This window comes from Lepidochelys olivacea, assembly GCF_965140295.1.
Source record: "Lepidochelys olivacea isolate rLepOli2 genome assembly, chromosome: 11".
Lineage (NCBI taxonomy): Eukaryota > Metazoa > Chordata > Testudines > Cheloniidae > Lepidochelys > Lepidochelys olivacea.
This window is the reverse complement of record NC_140421.1, coordinates 56,523,678-56,543,784: the sequence shown is the minus strand read 5'-3', so window position 1 is coordinate 56,543,784 and position 20,107 is coordinate 56,523,678. Positions and strand designations below refer to the sequence as shown.

Sequence of the window (20,107 nt, the reverse complement as noted above, 5' to 3'; positions counted from 1 at the left end):
TGACACCAGTAGTACAATACGGACTTGATCCAGAGCCCATTGAAAACCATGAAAATTCTTTCCATTGACTGGGCCATATATTGTGGGGAAAATTACCAGAAAATTATTTAACAAAAAGGTCTTGCTGTAATTTACATTTCTGGCCTGTGGCTTAAGATACCTGAAATATAATCAGATGTACATCTGTAATCTCTGCAAATTTTGTGTTGTGTGTTGCTTAGTCAGTTCCCACCCTGAAAAGAGTGGCAATATATGAGGGAAAGGTCCAGTACAGTTTTCTGATGGTTGGGCATAGGGGCTATCCCATGCAGAACTACCATGTTGTCTGTCACCTGTTGTTCCACTGAGGTGGTGAGGTGTGTATAAAAGGGAGAACATTATGGTAGAACAAATATATCTTACGTTGCAGTTGCACACTTACTTTTGCTTACCATAAGTGCAAAATTCTGTCTCAGACTAGTGCTATTTGGCAAAACAATTCTCTTCCACTAACATACTTGAGGCATGAAACTTTCTTCTAATCAAATTAATATAGGAACCGTTCTTAGCTGGGTGTTACATAAATTTCAAATAGCTATTTTGCAGTCTCACAAAATTAATTACAAAAACTACTAAGCAGTATTTTCCCCTGTAGACAGAAATTGTTTTGTTATAGCTGTCCATTCTGAGGGTGCAAACAAGAGTATTCACAAGAAATATGGGACATTTCTTACTAATGGTTCTGTTTTCCTCTTTGCACAGCAGAGAGGCGTGGCTTTTAAAATGGAAACATCAGATTTGATCGTGTGGATTTGTCAGTGCCTCTTGTGAGGCACCAAGAGCCCTGGGGTGGTGGTGTCTTCTGTGGGAGTCAGGGGTGGTCAGCATTTTATAGGCTCAGGCCTCATATGTCTCTATGAAACAGCAACCATTTTCTTCAGTAATGTAGTTAAAATTCCACTTTGTTTTACTGTTTTTTCTTTTCATTTTGGACTTCAATTTAAGACATTTTAAATCTGTCTTTTATGAAAGCAACTATTGGGAGATGAAAAATTGTTAATTGCTAAATGGCTAAGCTGGTTGTATGCCATGGCAAAAAAATGGGAAAAGTCTTGATTCTTCTTCGAGTAGCCTCTGCATAGTCTCACTCATGGGATGTGCTGATGGTGCAACTCTGAAATGGAACCTTTTGATAACACTGCTGATTGGAGCACTCTCACAGCCCTTTCTGACCCTGCTCTTACTGTTCCTGAAAGTTCTGAGGGTGAGGCTATCAAATGGGCATGGTGCTCCAGTCACCTCCATTCCTTCCAACCAGAGTAGCTGATGGATTAGGAACTGTTTTGGGCCCTTAGCCTAGACCCTTAGCTTAGACAATGCCTTTTACACCTAGCCTAAATTTTAGCTGAAATACTGTCCTAAATCTTAGCTATTTATTGTTTCAGTGTTTCATTTTAAAAAAAAATTCTAGTTAGTTGTTAGTATAGGTCGTTAGCGTTTTGGTTGCACTTTTAGGATCTGATGGAGGATTGGAAAATCAAGAATCAGGAGTACAAAACCTATGCCTCTTGTCCCTTGGTCCTTCTGGCATTGGACACTTATACAAGATGCCTAGCCTGCCTCAGAGAGGGACACCGTCCCTCAAGATACTCAGTCTACTGTACTTTCACTCCAATTGCTTGAAGGAACAACAGGTAGCCAAGCCCTCCAGATCCAGTATGGTCCCTTGGATCCACAAGTGTGTATAGTCCAGCTTCAGCTCCCCAATGCTTCTGGAGAGAAGAAGCAACAGAAATGTTTGCATGAGATACCTTCTTCAATTCTGAGTTTCAAGAAACTTGTGGTACCCAAAAGGATCCTAAACTGTCAGATCTGAAATTGAAAAGCAGAGAAACACTGTTAGTAATAGCCAATTCACAGTAGTGACCTCCCTTGGATCTGGGAACTTTGGTACTGTGAAAAGACTCAGTGCACAAGCAGGACTCTGTCACTAGGGCCTAAAGGCACTCGGGGGGATATGTTGCATCTGTTTTCTCTGAATTTCTAGCTTCCGGCTCCTAAATTGGGCCAGAAAGGGTCTTGGACATCTGACAAATCAGGCAGCTAATATTTTGTACACACTGGATCCAGCTCCTTGTTTTGAGCCTGCACAACCACCATTAACAGTGGTAGCTCAAATCCACCATACAGATCTGCACTCTCAGTTTATGTTATGCAGAAGGGAGTGATAAAAATATGGAAGAGAAAAGACGAGCTTCTTTGGATCCCCATATTACTGCTTTTCCAGAATAAGAGAAGAATTAGTAGTAGGCATGTCTCACCACCTGATTGGCTCTCTACCAAGCATTACTAGGAATCCCAGCACACCCATTATAGCAGAAGTATTTTCCTCCAAGAGCTTTGGGAAGATTTTGGTCATTGGATCCATCCGTAATTTACAGGAAAAGACAGTAATCCTCAACCATTGTACCAGACATGCTCTCAGAAGAGGGAGAGCCTGTAGTGCCTGAAGAATATTAAGAAATTAATCCTGAGTTGGCAGACCGGATCTCTTCAGGTGAGACAACTGCCCCATCAGAGGATGCAGTATTATTTCTTGAATTACTTGACAGAATCACAACTATTCTGAACCCCCTTCAACAGTTGAGGAATCTCCACCCATTCTACAACAACCTTGGCTCTCTGTTGAAGAACAGAATTACACATCCAGTTGTAGAGGGACTCTTGCAACCAGCAAAAACTATATGCCCACTCCTACATCTGTACAAGCATTATCAGACAAGGCAGATCAATTGTATCAGTTACTGCATAAGTGATTTTCATTTCCCCACCCAACATCCATCCAGTTCCAAATCTGCATGTGGAAGAAACTGCAATTCAGAAGTCTGAGGGTGATCAGATATATGCTATGCCATCTTATAAAGAAACCAAAAAGAGTGGATGCTCTGTGAAGAAAAATATTTTCATCTGCAACACTGGGCATAAGAGTGTTAAATTATGAAGCTGTAATGGCTTCCTACCAGTACCATGTTTGGGGAAAGGTGGTGGTATTTGCAACATCCTTTCCTGAAGATCAGAGGCAGTTAGCCAGTGCCCTCATTTCTGAAGGATGGCTTGTTGCAATGCATAGTGTTATAGTGTCATTTGATTCATCTTACTCTTCTGTCAGAGCAGTACCTTGAACCATCTCTCTTAGGCATCACATGTGACTTATAACATCTGGACTCACTCCAAAAAACAAAAGCTAAATATGAAGTACCTTCCCTTTGAATGAGGTGGCTTATTTAACACAAAGACGATGAAGTCCTTGAAAAATGAAGGATGCTAGGTTTACAGCCAGATATTTGTAAGTATATCAACAGCCCAGGAGAACTTGAGTACCTGTGTTCAGGTATCACATGCAGAAATATCCATTCTCATCTTTGCCATGTTATTTTTAACAGAGATGCCACTGCCATCAACAAAAACATCCTCCTCAGCAACATTAGCAGCAAAGGAGAAAAACTTTTAAGCCCGATGTAAACGACAAATAAGTCCCAGTGTTGACTTCTGTGCCAGGCTTTGGACCTCAAGTTTAGTATGCGGCCTGAGAGCCAAAAAACAATTCATCATTCCTTTCCCACCCCATTTGATGACTACCTGTGTTACTACTTCAACAACTGGAGTGCTATAAACATAGACACGTGGATTTAGAAATAACACACAGCAGACACCATATCCAGTTCAATTCTCTCTCCTCTTAAGCATCCCAATTCAGTTCTCCTCTTAAGCACCCCCTATCTCATCCCTATTCAGGGACCCTTCTCGTAACTCTACTAAGATCAGAGGTTCTGTCTGGTTTGACAACAGTGACCATAGATGAGGTGCCAAGGGAATTCAGAGGAAAAGGAGTTTAATAAAGATAATTCCTAATCCTGAAAAGGGATGGAGGTTTTTGACCTATATTAGAATTGAGAAAACATTCTTTTGTCAGAAAGTTCACTTACATATGCTGACCCTAGCATTTATAATACCTTCCCTTTCAGCACAGAATTGGTTTGCAGCTTTTGATATGAATGATGCATATTTCAATCAGACTCAGTCTTTGTTTTCTAGTAGGGAAGATGATTTCCCATTCAGGGTCCTTCAGTTTGGTCTTTCTGCTGGCTCCAGAAGTTTTACAAAATGCTCTCAGATGTGGTAGCACATTTACAGAGACAATAGATCCATGGATACCCATATTTAGATGACAGTTAAAACCATTGCCAGAAGAAAATCTATCCAGAACCATGTATCCTAAGGTTATCTCGTTGAGAAGTTGGGACTTAGGCTAAATTTGGAGCAGTTGCTCCTGCTACTCACTCAAAAGATCTGGACTGTCAAGTAGGGAGAGCACTTCTTCCGGAATAGGTTTTTAAAGATTCAGTTAGCCATAGCTTTACTACACCAACCACCATGTCAGAGAGCCATATTCTTTCTTAAATTAATGGGCTTAATAGCCTCAGCTGTATATGCAACAACTTACACCCAGTTCAAAATGAGATCTCAAACAGTGGTTGGCAAATAATTACTAAATGAATTTAGCCAGCATCTCTAACAAAGACCATACCAAAGAATTTGCAATTGTCTCAATCAATCATGGGAGACTCAGTCACAATATTCTTAATGGGGGTGCCTTTCAACCCTCCAGTTCCATCAGTAACCTCAGAAACATCCAGTGTGGGATGAGGAGCACACGTCAATGAATGGACAGTTCATGGCCATTGGAATTCCCAGGAAAAGCAAACAAACAGCAGTATGCTAGCAGAGCTGACAGCAATACGATGGGTTTCCAAATCTTTTTTACTTCATCTTCATCACAAGGTGGTTCAGCTAGTCAAGGACAACATAAGACTGGCTGTACTAGGTTAGACCAATGGGCCTGGTATCCTGTCTTCTGACAGTGGCTGGTGCCAGATGCTTCAGAGACAGGGCAATTATCAAGTGATCCATGCAGGGTTCTATCTAGAGTGATCCATCCCGTCATTCAGTCTTGGCTTCTGGCAGTCTGAGGTTTAGAGAAACCCAAAGCATGGTCCCTGACCATCTTGGCTAATAGCCACTGATGGACCTATCCTCCATAAACTGATCTAATTTGTTTTTGAACACATTTATGCTTTTGGCTTTCACAGCATCACCCAGCAATGAGTTCCACAGTACTTCCTTATGTTTGTTTTAAATATGTTGCATATTAATTTAATTGGGTGACCCTTGGTCCGTGTGTTATGAGAAGGGTATATAACACTTATTTTCTCCACACCATTCATGATGGACATCTATCATATCCCCTGCCTGGTCATCTCTTTTCCAAGCTGAATAGTCCCAATCTTTTTTAATCTTTCCTCATATGGAAGCTGGTCCATATCCCTCATCATTTTTGTTGCCTTTCTCTGCACTTTTTCCAATTCTAATGTATCTTCTTTTTTTAAATAAGGTGACCAGAACTCCATTCAATATTCAAAGCATGGGAAAACCATGGATTTATATAATTGCATTATGATATATTCTGTCTTATTATCTATCCCTTTCCTTATGGTTCCTGACATTCTGTTAGGTTTTGACTGCCGCTGCACATTGGGTGGATGTTTTCAGAGAACTATCCACAGTGACACCAAGATCTCTTTCTTGAGTGCTAAAAACTAATTTAGATCCCATCATTTTGTACGTATAGTTTGGATTATGTTTTCCACTGTTCATTGCTTTGCACTTACCAACATTGAATTTCATCTGTCATTTTGTTGCCCAGTTCCCCAGTTTTGTGAGATCCCTTTGTAATTCTTTAGTCAGCTTTGGACTTAACTATCTTGAGTAATTTTGTATCATCTGCCAATTTTGTCACCTCACTATTTACCCCCTTTTCCAGATCATTTATGAATATGTTGAATAGTACTGGTCCCTGTACAGACCTTTGGGGGACACCACTATTTACTTCTCTCCATTCTGAAAACTGACCATTTATACTTACCCTTTGTTTCCTATCTTTTAACCAGTTATTGATCCATGAGAGGACCTTCCCTCTTACCCAATGGCTGCTTACTTTTCTTAAGAGCTTTTGGTATGAGACCTTGTCATGACATGGTAGCAGTAAGTTATGTAAAAAATAGGTTGGAGCTTACTCCCTGGAGCTGTGGGAGGCAGTGGCTCGGTAGGAATGGTGCAGTGAGTACAAGATCTTTGCTGTAGCTCTAGATAGAGCCCTGCATGGATAAAGATTTATATCCATGGATATAAACCGGATATCCACAGAGCTACAGGGCTCTACCAGGAACTGCAGGGGTGAAAGCAGCAGCATGTCAGGCACCAGTGCCCCATGCTGGTAGCTCCTCCAGGTAGTTGTACTTCCCCCAGCTCTGCTTCCAGCCCCACCCACTGGGGTGGGCACTAGGCTGTCCCTGGTTGCACTATGGTGTACAACCAGCTTGCACACCCCTGGACAGGAGACACAGACCGCTGTGTGAAAGGGACTGCTGTCCAGGAGCATGCGAGCCACTTGCACACAGTAGTGTGACCAGGGACAGCTGCCGGTGCTCCCCTGGTGCCCGCCCTAGTGGGCAGGGCTGGGAGTGGGGTGGGGCTGGGCACAGTACAGGAGTGGGGCCGGAGGACCTGCTGGAGTAGGGCACCGATTTCTGTGAGCAGCAGCCTGACATGCTGCTGCTTTCACCTCTGCGGTTCCCGGTAGAGCGCTGTAGCGCCATGTATACCCACATCCGGGGATATAAATCTTGCATCTGCACAGGGCTCTAGCTCTGCACCTAGCTGCCTAGGATGGTCATTAAAAAACCATCAGTGGTACACAAGAGCTTAGACTCATGGAGTCATTCAGATGTAGACAGCTTTTCAACCAAGAAAAACCATGAAATGTCCCAGATTTTGATTGAGAACAGGAAAAGACAGCCAATCCATCTCAAAATCAGCCCTCATAAACCAGTGGCAGGGTCTTCTTTATCCCTTCCCTCCATTTCCCCTCATCCAGAGGATAATAAGGAAGATAAAATAAGACAAAGTAATTCTGGTTGCCCCAGAATAGTTGAGGCAACAGTATTTCCCAGACCTTCTTCAGCTATCCAAAGGAATTTAGCAATCTTTCTATTCACTCCACATCTGTTGGCTCTACAGCATGGAATGGATTATTACTCATATCCTACTAGTGCCTGCTAGCTTGGGCTATAGGGCTCAGGCAGAATTAGAAAAATCTTCTCATTAGAGGTACACGTCTTAATTAACTCCCAGGAAAGACTCAACCCATACGTGGTGTAGCCTCAAGTGGAAGAGTTTTTTTCCTCTGGGCAAATAGTAACAATATAGTCCCAACCCCAGCTTTCATTCAGGCTGTATTGGACTACATGGTACAGCTGAAATTTTCAAGTCTCTATCATTGATTAAAGTTAATTTAGCAACCATATCGATTTATCACTCATAGAAAACCATCTGTTTCCACACATGGGACAGTAAAGAGATTTATGAAAGGGTTGATGAACTTCTACCAACCAGTCCAGAACCCTTCACCAGCATTGGATCTTAACATAGTCCTAACACAACTTATGAAGTCTCTCTTTGAGCCAGTGGGAGAGTGCTCTTTATTTCACCTTTCAATTAAAACAGCTTTCACTATAGCTGTAACATCAGCTATAAAAGTGACTGAACTGCAGCCTCTCATGGCTGACCTGCGATTTATAGTATTCCAAAAAGATAAAGTTGTGCTATGTCACCAACAGGTTCCTACCTACTTTGGTAACCCAATTTCACATTAATCGGTCAATTAACCTGCTGGTAATTTTCCCAAGCCCACATGCACCTGCAGGTGAAAAATTGCATAATTTAGTTTTAGATACAAAAAGGGCTTGAGTTTTTTTTTTTTAAATTGTTAAGAAAGTTTCCTAATCTATTCACATGTTATGCTAATAATAAAAAAAGTTAAGTGATCACCTCTTATGCATTATCAAATTGGCTTAGGCTATGCATATAAGGGGCCTACACACTAGCATCCATCCCTATCCTTATTTCACCACAACGATGGTGAACTCAATGACATGCCTTAGACATGTTCCACATACAGAAGTTTGTAGGGCTGCAATGTGGAGATCCATAGATACGTTGGACCTAGAGTCTAGATCAGATGCTCAGTTGGGCAGAGCAGTATTTCAATCCCTCTTTAATTAGGACTCTATGTCCCACCTTTCTTCAAGGTCAGTCCTGCTTGTCAAAATATCCCATGAATGAGAATAATCAGAGGCCACTCGAAGAAGCAATGAAGGTTACTCACCTGTAACTTAAGTTCTTTTAGAGGTACTCTCTCTATTCTCACTCCCAGACCATCTTCCCTTCTTTCTCCAAGTCCTAATTCCAAACTTGGATTTGAGGAGATTGTTGGAAGGAAATGAGGTGGCTGGAACACCATGTCCCCTTCTGTACCCTGACCCTCATAACATTCAGGAACAGTGAATAGAGAGGCAGGGAGGGGGTGCAAAAGTGCTCCAGCAGGCACTGCTATCAAAAGATTCCACAGTCAGAGCCGCACCTTCAGCACATCCCACGAATGTGAACATGCAGAGTGCACCTCAAAGAACTCTGGTTACAGGCGAGAAATGTTAATCTCTGTCACAATAAAAAATGTTTGTTACAATTTTAGTTTTTTAAAAAGTCATGGCACAAAATATTTTAACTATTAAATCTATTTTCCATTAGAAAGTGTTACATAACTGTGATTAACAGTTTTTAAAGTATGTAAAGTTAGCAGGATACCACAAAGTGCCAAATATGTAAAAATGCATGAAAATTGTACTCAGTAGCAGGCAGACTGAGGTGAAAAAGGCAATGACTTTTTATTAAAAGACCTTAGAATTCATGGGTTTTGTGACAGAAATCATGGTTGTGACAGACATCCAGCCTTACCTATTACATATTCAAGATCATTTAGAAAAATTATTGGTTAATTACCTGTATAAGCAGCATGCATGTAATCTAATTAGTTTGATGAACTCTAAGGGACCATGAATAAGTTGCATATCTCTGCTTAAGTTTTAGCATAAACTTATATCTCAATATTTAATTTTATATGTACACCCCAATATTCTAGGACAATATTTTTAATTTCTGAAGAGTGAAAGAGGAAATTGTTTTATTTCCAAAATTGTAAATCTCAGTGGCATGCAACACAATTATAACTATTAAGGAAAATATACATATTTTTTGGATTCTTAGCATGACTAATTGGAGACTTTATTTTACTGTTTTGTTTAGAATGGAAGTTGTGCCAAAATTCTGGAACAAATCTTTCTTATCAGCCTGCAGTTACATAAAGGAAAATTTGTATGCAATGAACCCCACAATGCTGGCTGTTCTGGACTTATGGGAGACTTCTTTTAAGTAAGTGTGGGCCCTGTAGATTTCAAGCTTTTCTGACACAAAATGTGCAAAACCTACTTATTGTGTCATCATAGGATTTAAGGCTACTATGGAACACTTCCAAGTGATTGTTGACTCTATATAGCTGGCCACATTCCTGATACAGTACGTGGGTTGGGACTGAAAATGAGGGAGATGGTTATATACCCATGTCATGGGCAGACCATTGCCTCCTTTTGTTTTGAAGTTGCACTGACTTACATGTTTTCTGTTGGAGAAATGGAACCTGTTTTGATTTACTTCTGCTAAATCTGAAAGTTGGTTAATGAAGAATGTCCTAGAACCAGTCAGACATTCCAAACATATTTTTGTTACTTTTCTGCTTCCATCATTGTGACCAAATAGGAGACCAGAAGGACTGCCACTGAGTCTATAGTGAAGGGCAAAAACTCAGCATTAGAAAAATGTTTAATAGTCTTTAAAAAAAAAAGTTAGATTACTCAGAAAAGGAACATGCAAAAAGGCTTATTCCAGAATGGAAAAAAGTGTCTATGATCTCAGCCATCTAGCCCCACAAATTTATAATATTTAACTGATGGCTGCCTTGACATCCTTTTATGCAGGACTCTCAGAATATTTTGCTACCAATGGATACTGTGACAAAACTCTGTCCTTGCCTCCATGGGTCCCACATTTCCTGGCAAATTTTGCTAGCTTCAGAGGCTCACTGTGACCCTCCACATAACCGTTCTCACAAGGGTCACAGTCTACTGAGCCATTTTCATCATAAGCCAGCAAGGGAGGTGAGGAGAAGTTATCCTTCTTTGCACAGTCTCTATTGTCTCCCAGTCTCAGTGATTAATCAGGGGGCAAAGGTGTGGGGGGGAGCCCAGGCCCACCCTCTACTCCAGGCTCCAGCCCAGGGACCCTAATAGTATCAGCTATGGTAGCTGACCTTTTAGAAACATGACATGTACAATTCCCTGGGCTACTTCCCCTAAAGCAGCCCTCACTTCCTCAAGCTCCACTTCACCCTTACCTCAGGGCCTCCTTCCTTGTGCCTGATATGGTGTGTACTGCTCAGTCTCTCCAACAGCACAACTTCCTCCCACAGCTCCTGACATGCACACCCACCTGACTAACTGGGAGGCTTTTAACTAGTTTCAGCCAGCCCCTGATTGGCTTCAGGTGTCCCAATCAACCTAGCATTCTCCCTGCCTTCTGGAAAGTTCTTAATTGGCCCCAGGTGTCTTAATTGACCTGGAGCAGCTTCCATTTCACTTAACCTGGTACCAGGGATTTGTTTAGCCTGGAGTTAATATATCTCTCTCCCACAACTTTTTTATAGCCATCTGGCCTTGCCCCGTCACAATACATAGTTCAGAATGTTATCTTTCAGGCTTTCAACAGTGTTAAATCAGATCAGATCAGATCAGAAGGGCTAAGATCAGAGGAATTCATATATTCCCATTCTTGTGGGATATAAGCAACAGTTGAAGGAGTACCACGTGAGCTATTGAGAGAATTATGCAAGTATGGCAGTCCCACAGATTCATGTTGAACGTACAAAAATGTTTTCTGTCATATCAGTCTCTGATGTTCTCATGAGTCACATTAGTAATGTGAGGGCAGATCACTCTAACTCCCTTGGGTTCCTTGAAAATCACTGCCTTAGTTCACATATTATACCTTGCTGATTAGGTTTGCTGGGAACTGTGATATGTGGGGACAAAGTGCATATGTATAGCAGAACCTCAATTTTAAGAATTAAGAGAACTAAGAGATTAACAGCTGAAAATATTCTCATTGTGTAGGAGGTACGAAAACAAAGAAGAATCCTCTTACTTGATTAATATAGCTGATTCTGGTTAGCTAATTCCTCATTTTGACGGCAAGAGTCCTGAAGTAACTTTATATTGTCAGAGGGAATGATCTTTAAAAGTTTTGAAAGTTGTGGTTGAGCAGGATATTATTTCTGTTTCTGATGATTCAGGACCTTCCAATAACAGTGACATTAATTTGAATCTTCAATTGAATCAACTTCCAAGTGAAAATTTTCAGATTTGAAATCCAATTAATTTTAAAATGTATATTTTTACAGGCAAGAAAAAGACAATGGAAAAAAAACTTTTATAAGGTTTTCTTTGTGAAATTTAGGGTTGTCCTCTAAATCTACAGATATGGCTAGTGGGGACTGTCCCAATTTCTGTGACAGGGAGTTCTTCAGCTACCCAGTAAGCAGCATTTGATAGTTAATCAGATTCTGTAATAATCAGAAATGCAAGCTATTCTAGTAAGATTCCTTTTTCGTAAAATAAAATGCACCTTTTTTAAGATACTAAAACTGATTAATTTAATTAAATAGACATTTTTGTTCAATTGTAGGAACTAAACAAGGGGTAGTAAACTATTTCTGTCAAATATTCTTCACTTGTCTACTAAATTTCATATACTCGGGCAAATAGGGTGCAGAATTTAGAATCTTTATCTTGGGCTTGTGAAATTGATGTTCTGCTTTGAGAATTTTCTGTATAGATAACTGTTGTGATATATGTTCCCTTGTCACATGCTCTTGGAAGCTTCTAGTAAGCAAAATCATTTAGAGCTGTTCAACCCTCTTTCCATCATCATACTGCATGGACTCATCACTGCGACACTGCTGGAAGAAGACACAACTGGCACCAGGCCTCACCACCTTCCTCACTGTCAAGTGGGAGTATGTGTTGGAGGACCAGTTGGCATTATGTCTCTTTTCTCCAAACAGGAAAGGAAACGTTTTGATGTAGAGAAGCTGTTGCAGAGGTGGGTTCTTAAATCTGCAGGATTTAGCAGTGAATCAGCTTTCAACATCAATCTTCATGTGACTCTTTGGCCTGGGCATTTGACACTACTTTTGCCATGCATACAGCCATGTTCATTGAGTGGGTATTCAAAGTTGAGGTGCCTCTTGATTTTGACAGTTCCAGTCTCAGTCAAATAGGTCTTTAGAGCTGCCTCCATCAGAAGCAGTTTGAGGCAGCCCTCCCAGTAGTTTTGGGTTCTGTTGAAGAAGGGGATACAGAGTGCGCCTGTCTGGGTTCTGGATTTCTCCGAGGCATCTTTGATATGGACATGTCCAGTTTTCTGTTGTTTGTGGTGGTTTTTTTCCCCACTGCTTTGATCATCACCAGCAAGGATCTCTCCTTCATTAAATCGCTCCCTGGCTTTGGCAGTGGGTCTCCTCTTTGGAAACATTAGGCCTCAGTGACTGGGAACTCTGGTCCTGATCAAAAACTCCCACTGACTTCAGTGGGAGGGGGACCAGTCCCCAACTGGGTGTTGGAGATACTTATTTAGGGTGATAAGGTAATTTCTTCAATAGCTTTAGCCTAGCAGTGGAACATGATTAAGCTTCTATGTACACAACAAATTGAACCATATGTAACTGGGTCAGTTATGACTAGATTTTGAAAGCAGTTTTTTGCACCCAAAACTCTTCTGTAAGTTTGTTGGAGGATTGACTGTTCAGTGAATGCAGAATCAGGCCCCTACATGCCTGTTCTTACCATGTAAATGGAGATTATCTGATATGCATATCAAATCTCCAGTTTTTTTGTATCCCATCTTTCTCTGTCCTTATACCAAATACATTTTCTATAGAAAAATGATCTTAGTATTTGTTGTAATATGATTGGAGATCAAGCCTTCAAGTTTTTGGTTTCCCTCTTCTCACCCATCTCATGGCTAGTGTACCTGCAATACCCATTTAAGCAGTAGCTCTGTGGTTCTCTACACCCAGCTTATTTGCCACTAGGAGTAGACTCCAACCAGGCATCCTCACCTTGCTTTGGAGCACCTCTGCTCTGCCCATTTTTGGACAGGACAGTCAGATAATCAGTAATGGGGAAGGAGTGGAGTTGGGAGACTCCTTTCAGGTCCACCTTTCAGTGACTCCCTGTTCTCTGTATGAGAAGAAGAGCTCCTTATACCGTAGGTCATTACCTCAGTCAATAGAGTATACACAGTTTCTCTGCTCAAGTGTCAGGGAACCTCTGTCCCCTACAAGGAACTTCTTAAATTGATCCTCCTCTCAATGGCTTCCTCTTTTCCCCATTCCTTCTTCTGTAGCCTCTAGGGAGCTCGTTGCAACTGAAGGCAATTATCACATACACCTAATACCAGACCCCTTGAAGAGGGGACAAGACATTTGGGTCCCTTACCTTTGCCTATCACCCCTGCCTCTCAATTTGTCCTCCCACTCCTTCTGCAGATGCCCCGGGCATGTTTTCTCAGACAATTACGCTTGTACCTTCTCCCATATTACTCAGTCCCTTAAGACCTCTTCCATACAGCAGGAGGAAGTGGAATTATCTTTTTTCCTAAATTGTGGGAGGTCCTCATACAAGCTTCTCTTGGTCCAGCCCTCTGTTTGAAAATGGATGGACTTTTGCAGGGTAGTCACATGGAGCTCTGTCCACCTTTTCACCAAGCACCTCCATGTGAGCCTGACCACACTAGTTGATGTGGCATTTGGATAGGAGTACTTCAGTCAGTCAGTCAGTCTGCACTAGAATTGTTTCCAAGTAGGAAAGGGTTATTATCTTGCTCAGCAGGGCACTTGCAGGTATTTTTCCCCTTTTTGCTCAACCCTCTTCCTCATTCACCTTATTATTTCTGCTCAGTCAGTTAATTGGTCCAGAGTTTCCTTTTTGCTTCTTAGAGTAGACAAAATTTCTTGATCCTGCTCTTTTTGACTGACACCAGAGGATTGAATCAACACTGCATCCACAGTGGCTTGCCAACTAGAAAGCAATTGCAGTAGTAGGTTACACATTTGTTTTTACATCTGCTAACTATCAGACAAGTACCCAATTTATTTGGCTTTAAATACCTTACAAATGTTAAAAAGAATTTTGCTAGCTGACTCACATTACTAAATTTACTAAAATGTTATTTCTGTCTTATATTTGTGTTTTTGTATATTTGTGAAGCTTCTTGAGTTGAATTTTACTAGAAGGGAATCATTTAAAGCACACACAGGGTATTTTTCCTGAATGTAAATAGAATTGGTGACCTGCACATGGGCCCCAATTCTTCAAACATTTATTCATATGCTTAACTTTACTCATGTGAGTAGTTCCATTATCTTCAACTTAATATCATATTTAAAGTTCTCTGAAACCCTGGCCATCTCATTGCACATATGAAGCATGTGCAAAACTTGTAGTCAATATTGCAATATTTATTTTAAATTTATATTTTGTTTTCCTAGAATAATAGTAGCAAATATCTTATAGCAACTTGCTATTTTAATTAAAATCATGGATGTGAAATAATTTTAAAATCAAACTTAAGAAGTAGGTTATAATTAGGGCCCTACCAAATTCCCGGCCATGAAAAACATGTCACGGACTGTGAAATCTGGTCTTTCATGTGCTTTTATCCTGTACTATACAGATTTCACTGGGGAGACCAGCGTTTCTCAAATTGGGGATCCTGACCCAAAAGGGAGTTGCAAAGGGGTTGCAAGGTTATTGAGGGGGGGGTCATAGTATTGCCACCCTGACTTCTGCGCTGCCTTCAGAAATGGCAGTCTGTTGGCTGGGCGCCAACATGGGATGGTATGGTACGGTATTGCCACCCTTAATTCTGTGCTGCTGCCTGCAGAACTGGGCCCTCAGTCAGCAGCCACCACTCTCCAGCTCTGAAGGCAGCAGCGCAGAAGTAAGGGTGGCATGGTACGGTATTGCCACCCTTACTTCTGTGCTGCTGTTGGCGGGGTGCTGCCATCAGAGCTGGGATCCCAGCCAGCAGCCGCCGCTCTCCAGCTGCCCAGTTCTGAATGCAGCACCGCCACCAGCAACAGCGCAGAAGTAAGTGCAGCAGTACTGCAACCTAGGTTTCTTCTATAGCAGCAGGCTATAAAGGGGTGCGCAGCCACAGGGACCTGGAGGGGAGACAAGTAGGGGGTGGGCAGGGAGAGCCCTCACTCTCCATATTGGTGCACATAACAAAATTCATTCTGCACGTGGATGTAAAAAATTAGAGGGAACATTGACTGCAACCCCGCCTACAATAATCTTGTGACCTCCCCCCTACACACAACTCCTTTTTGGGTCAGGACCCCTACAATTACAACACCATGAAATTTTATATTTAAATAGCTGAAATAATGAAATTTATGATTTTAAAAATCCTATGACCATGAAATTGACCAAAATGGACCGTGAATTTGGTATAGTCCTAGTTATAATTTTTAACTATGTCATTTGGTAATTTTTCTTTTACAAACAATAACTCAGAGAGAGAAATACAAAGTGAAAAGTATATATACTTAAAATATTCATTTTATGACTGTCTTACAGAAATTTACGCTTAGTTGATAAAGAAACATTTCACAATCGTCAGGAAGCAATGGAACTCTCATTCTTCCAGAATATTGCCCTGAAGCACATGGAATCTGCCAAAGAGGTTCTGCTTAAAAAGTATGATCAAATATATCTTTATGTTTATGTTGCACAGAGAGAAATCTTTAACTTCTGCTCTATATATCTTTGGAAGGTTATTTTATTGGTTTGCCTTTTTATTTTTTGGGGGGAAGGAGAAAAAGTGGCATCTTATTCTCTAATATGTACAATTAAAATGTATCAATGTAAATTGTTGTTCTGTTTTCATTTCCTGTGGTATAAACCAGGGATAATGATGCTTATTCTCCTTTGCAAAATGCTTTGAGATTTATGGATGAAAAGAGATGTATAAATGCTAAGTATATTGTACTGATTTATGCAGTAATGCTTACTCTGGATTTTAGACAACAATGAGAAACTGTACTTGAAGTTTGAAGTTTGCTCGCTTATTTTGGTTGTCATTCTGTGAAGACTGTAAGCTTTTAACATACCGATTACAGGATCCATTTAAAATGCCTGTGTTTTTGGTTTGTTGTCATAAAGACATTGTTATTGATAGGCTCTGAAGGTTGTATGGAATAATACTAATTCACATTAGCCCCATATTATTCCAGTACTACAGATCTAAATCACAGATCTCCAGAAGCAGCCTTCCTTATACTGCTTGAGTATAGATGAAAAAGCATAGTTCCAGAGCCTTTAGTTTCATATCTAGAACCCCTGCTATAAAAGGCCCTAATCTTGCAGTGGAATTCATTAGCACAGACCCGCTGTGGAGCCCCATTAAAGGGTCACGGTCAAAATGAGTATAATTTATTGTTTAGCAATTTTAATTTAATGAAGACCTACTTTTTAGTATTTTGCTTCCTTTGATTTGCTATTTAAGTTTTGTTGAGCAGTTTGGCAATATTATTCTTGCAAGACACTTCAGTGGGCCCAATCCTGTCTTTGTTCTATGCTTGTAGCTTCCTACTGAAGTCAGTTTTGAATGTTGAAGAACAGTAAGATTAGTAAAGGAAAAAGTATATCTATTTTCACTGCCTAGTAAATAAGTTATGACAATTTAAGTTAAAAATGTGTAGTTTGCATTTAAAAGTTTCTATACAATAAGGCCAACTCCTGCTCTCACTGAGCTCAAAGCGAGTTTCCCCATTGATTTTTTGGCAGAAGAATCAGGCCCTAACCATGTTACTCTTGAGTGGATTCAAATAAAAATATAGGTCTATAACTCAGATTAATTTACTGTAGCATTAGTGGCACTGTCTCTGAAGACAATGTTGAATTTGTTCTTTCATTACTTACCCTTTGGATCTCTGTCAATTCTCTTTATTAATACCTACTGACGTCACTCATGAGTGACACAAGAAACTATTTCTTCCAGGGACTATTTCTTCCTCTGCAACACTTCTGTTCTCTTCTGCCTGAGAAATAAAAAACCAGAACAAGATAACAAACTTAGCTCTCTCACATTTTATATTTGAAATTTGTTTCCATAATAGCAGATAATATTTCAGGTAAACATTCCTGTTAAAGTCACTCAGCCATATGACACCACTCAAGTTAACCTATAGTTGCTCAGATATACTACAGTGTCTTATAGATTCATAGATTCATAGATATTAAGGTCAGAAGGGACCATTATGATCATCTAGTCTGACCTCCTGCACAACGCAGGCCACAGAATCTCACCCACCCACTCCTGCGAAAAACCTCTCACCTATGTCTGCACTTTTGAAGTCCTCAAATTGTGGTTTAAAGACTTCAAGGAGCAGAGAATCCTCCAGCAAGTGACCCGTGCCCCATGCTACAGAGGAAGGCGAACAACCTCCAGGGCCTCTTCCAATCTGCCCTGGAGGAAAATTCCTTCGTGACCCCAAATATGGTGATCAGCTAAACCCTGAGCATATGGGCAAGATTCACCAAATCTCGAATCTCCACTAGCTTCTGGAATCCAGTTAACATGATATGAAAGGAGTCACAAATGAATACATATCAATGTACTGAGGCAGTTAAATAAGCTACACTCTGGCTTCTTGCATGGTGGGAAAAAGTACATGAGGAAACCCTAGTTAAGCTAGCCAATAAATTCCATTACCCTTTCTCCCACTTAAGTATACAGGCCATCAGTTATGACATGGAAATGAGGAATTCACATTTCAATGATGTCTTATTGGCACTGATTGTGAATACGGAAAAAATAAAATCAGAGCAGTTTTGTCACAGTCTTAATGAGACAGAATACTGTTGCAATTGTTGATTAGAAAGAAGGTAGGCATTACATTAATTTTGGGAGGGCACTACACAAAGCGGGTCATGTCGAAAGGTTTAATTCTCCTACTGTGGATAAACCAAGTTTTTAAACAAACTATCACTTTTAAAAAAAAAGTGAGAATGCAGTTTCCCTACAAAGTCTTTATATGGGGCAATCCACCCATCTAAACTTTTCACTTTCTTTGCAAGCCACCCCCATGCCCGAACTTCTGTGACTTAAGAATCAAGTTAAACATCTTTTAAGTACCCAACAGAACGGTTTACTGGTTTGCCTTCTCCTCCCTCTGCCCCCTCAATAAAGACTTTCCTAAAAGTTACTGTAACTTCAAAAGTAACCCAATTTAACCTAAAGTGCTGATCTATTAAATAAAGCATGCAGAATATATATAGTTTCACAAAAAAATCCCCAAACTATCAATGCAAATATAAACAATGCTCATTACTGATCCTCTTATGAAAAAGGCAATATACAAAGTAATGTATTTCACAAAAACAGATATTATATATTCCAAAGGTCCAAGATTTGTACTATCACTACATAATGGTGCAACCTATGGCACATTAAACTTATCTATTCTGACTGCTGAATAGGGTCTCCTACCTATTTTGTTTTTAACTTATGACTTATTAAAAGAGATATAATATAAAAATTTATTTAAAAACCTGAGTTTGTTCATTCCAATCACTTAAAACACCCTCTTCTGTTCTTTCAAGGTGGTTTCCAGAAGTGCAAAATATCTATTACCAAGGTAATAAAAGGAAGCAGGTGCCCACTAATGCCAGCAGTGCCAAATTAGAATCTTTCTTCGACTGTGCTGCTACTTTAATGACTCGACAACTGCAAAACTTAGCCTTACTTTCAATGCAGGACTTTACGGATTTAATTGTACAGCCTCCAGTAAGTAGGGTTAGATACTAATAAGGCAGTGTTGCTAGTCCATGTACATAAAATGACTTTTTCCATGTTTAATCTATTTTTTCTGAAAAGATTTATCAAAAAGAAGTAATAAAAATTGTGATGGCAAGCTACAATCTTGTTAAAATATCTGAGAAAAATAAAGCAAAAGTACCTTTATTTTTGTTAAGTGAAAAGGGAAATATTAACATATTTTGGATCCAATCAATCAAAAATATAATTTGTAGTTGTAGTCAATTAGATTTATAACGGCAAGACACTGATGTGCATCCAAACCTTGTGGAGTGTAGTTCTCTATCTCTGTTCCATCGGGCACCAGCCTTGCCCTCAAATCTGCACGGACCTCCACTGCCAGAGAATGCTGGCGGAGGAACATCCGCAGGGTCCCAGGGAAGCATGCTGTGGAGCTGGAATGATCCTCTTTTTCCTTCACAATTGGTGCCCAATCCAGCTCCCCTTCGTTCCTGTTATTTCATCTGCTCATTCATTAAGTGATATTTGTTGTCTGATGGATAATTTTCTCTGTATTTCAATTAAATATTTATCCTTTCATAATGGTGATTTCAACATATTTATAATATGTTATTAAAATGCTGGCAGTCTGACAGAGAGATGAGGGAAGGGTTTTAAAAGGAAAGAGAAAGCTGTTCCAAATTTGAAGGGGTGGTGAAAAGCCCCTGGAATTCATCAGGGATTAATACAGTATTAGAGATCCCATGGTTGGATTCCTTGGAAGCCCCACCATAGGAAAAAAAAGAGTAGTCTAGTGTTCTGTGGTGCAAACACTATCCCTGTAATACTCTCAGGTTAGTTTTTGTGGATTGTGCTTACATTACACCAGTGTATACCTGCAGTAGCTTTATTAAAGTAAATGGATTTATGTTCTGCAACTGGGAGCAGGATCTCACCTTGCATGTGGCGTTACGTGTGTGAGTGCTAATAAAGTAAAGCTGCTACAACCTTGACTTGTATAACCAACTTTATAAAGTTCTGATTTGGAGTAGTACATAGTATACATCCCTGCCACATACTGACAAAATAACAAGTTGAATGTCGTCTTAATGAATGTCAATGTTTCATAAATTTGATCAGAGCAATTTTACATGTAACTTTTATCACGATTACCCTATGTAAAGCATGCCATTTGCAATTAGCACCCTTAAGGATTTTAGTGCTTAAGCTGTCATGG

General features: G+C 40.2%; 1 protein-coding gene across 1 annotated transcript in view; it reads left to right on the top strand.

The window, feature by feature from the left end:
- DNAH7 (dynein axonemal heavy chain 7) overlaps window positions 1-20,107 on the top strand; it is a 270,571-nt gene that overhangs the window by 26,881 nt on the left and 223,583 nt on the right. Inside the window, exons 8-10 of the mRNA XM_084642935.1 lie at window positions 9,241-9,366; window positions 15,690-15,809; window positions 18,717-18,900. Coding sequence (XP_084499061.1) covers window positions 9,241-9,366; window positions 15,690-15,809; window positions 18,717-18,900 — 430 coding nt within the window. The remainder of the gene's footprint in view (window positions 1-9,240; window positions 9,367-15,689; window positions 15,810-18,716; window positions 18,901-20,107) is intronic.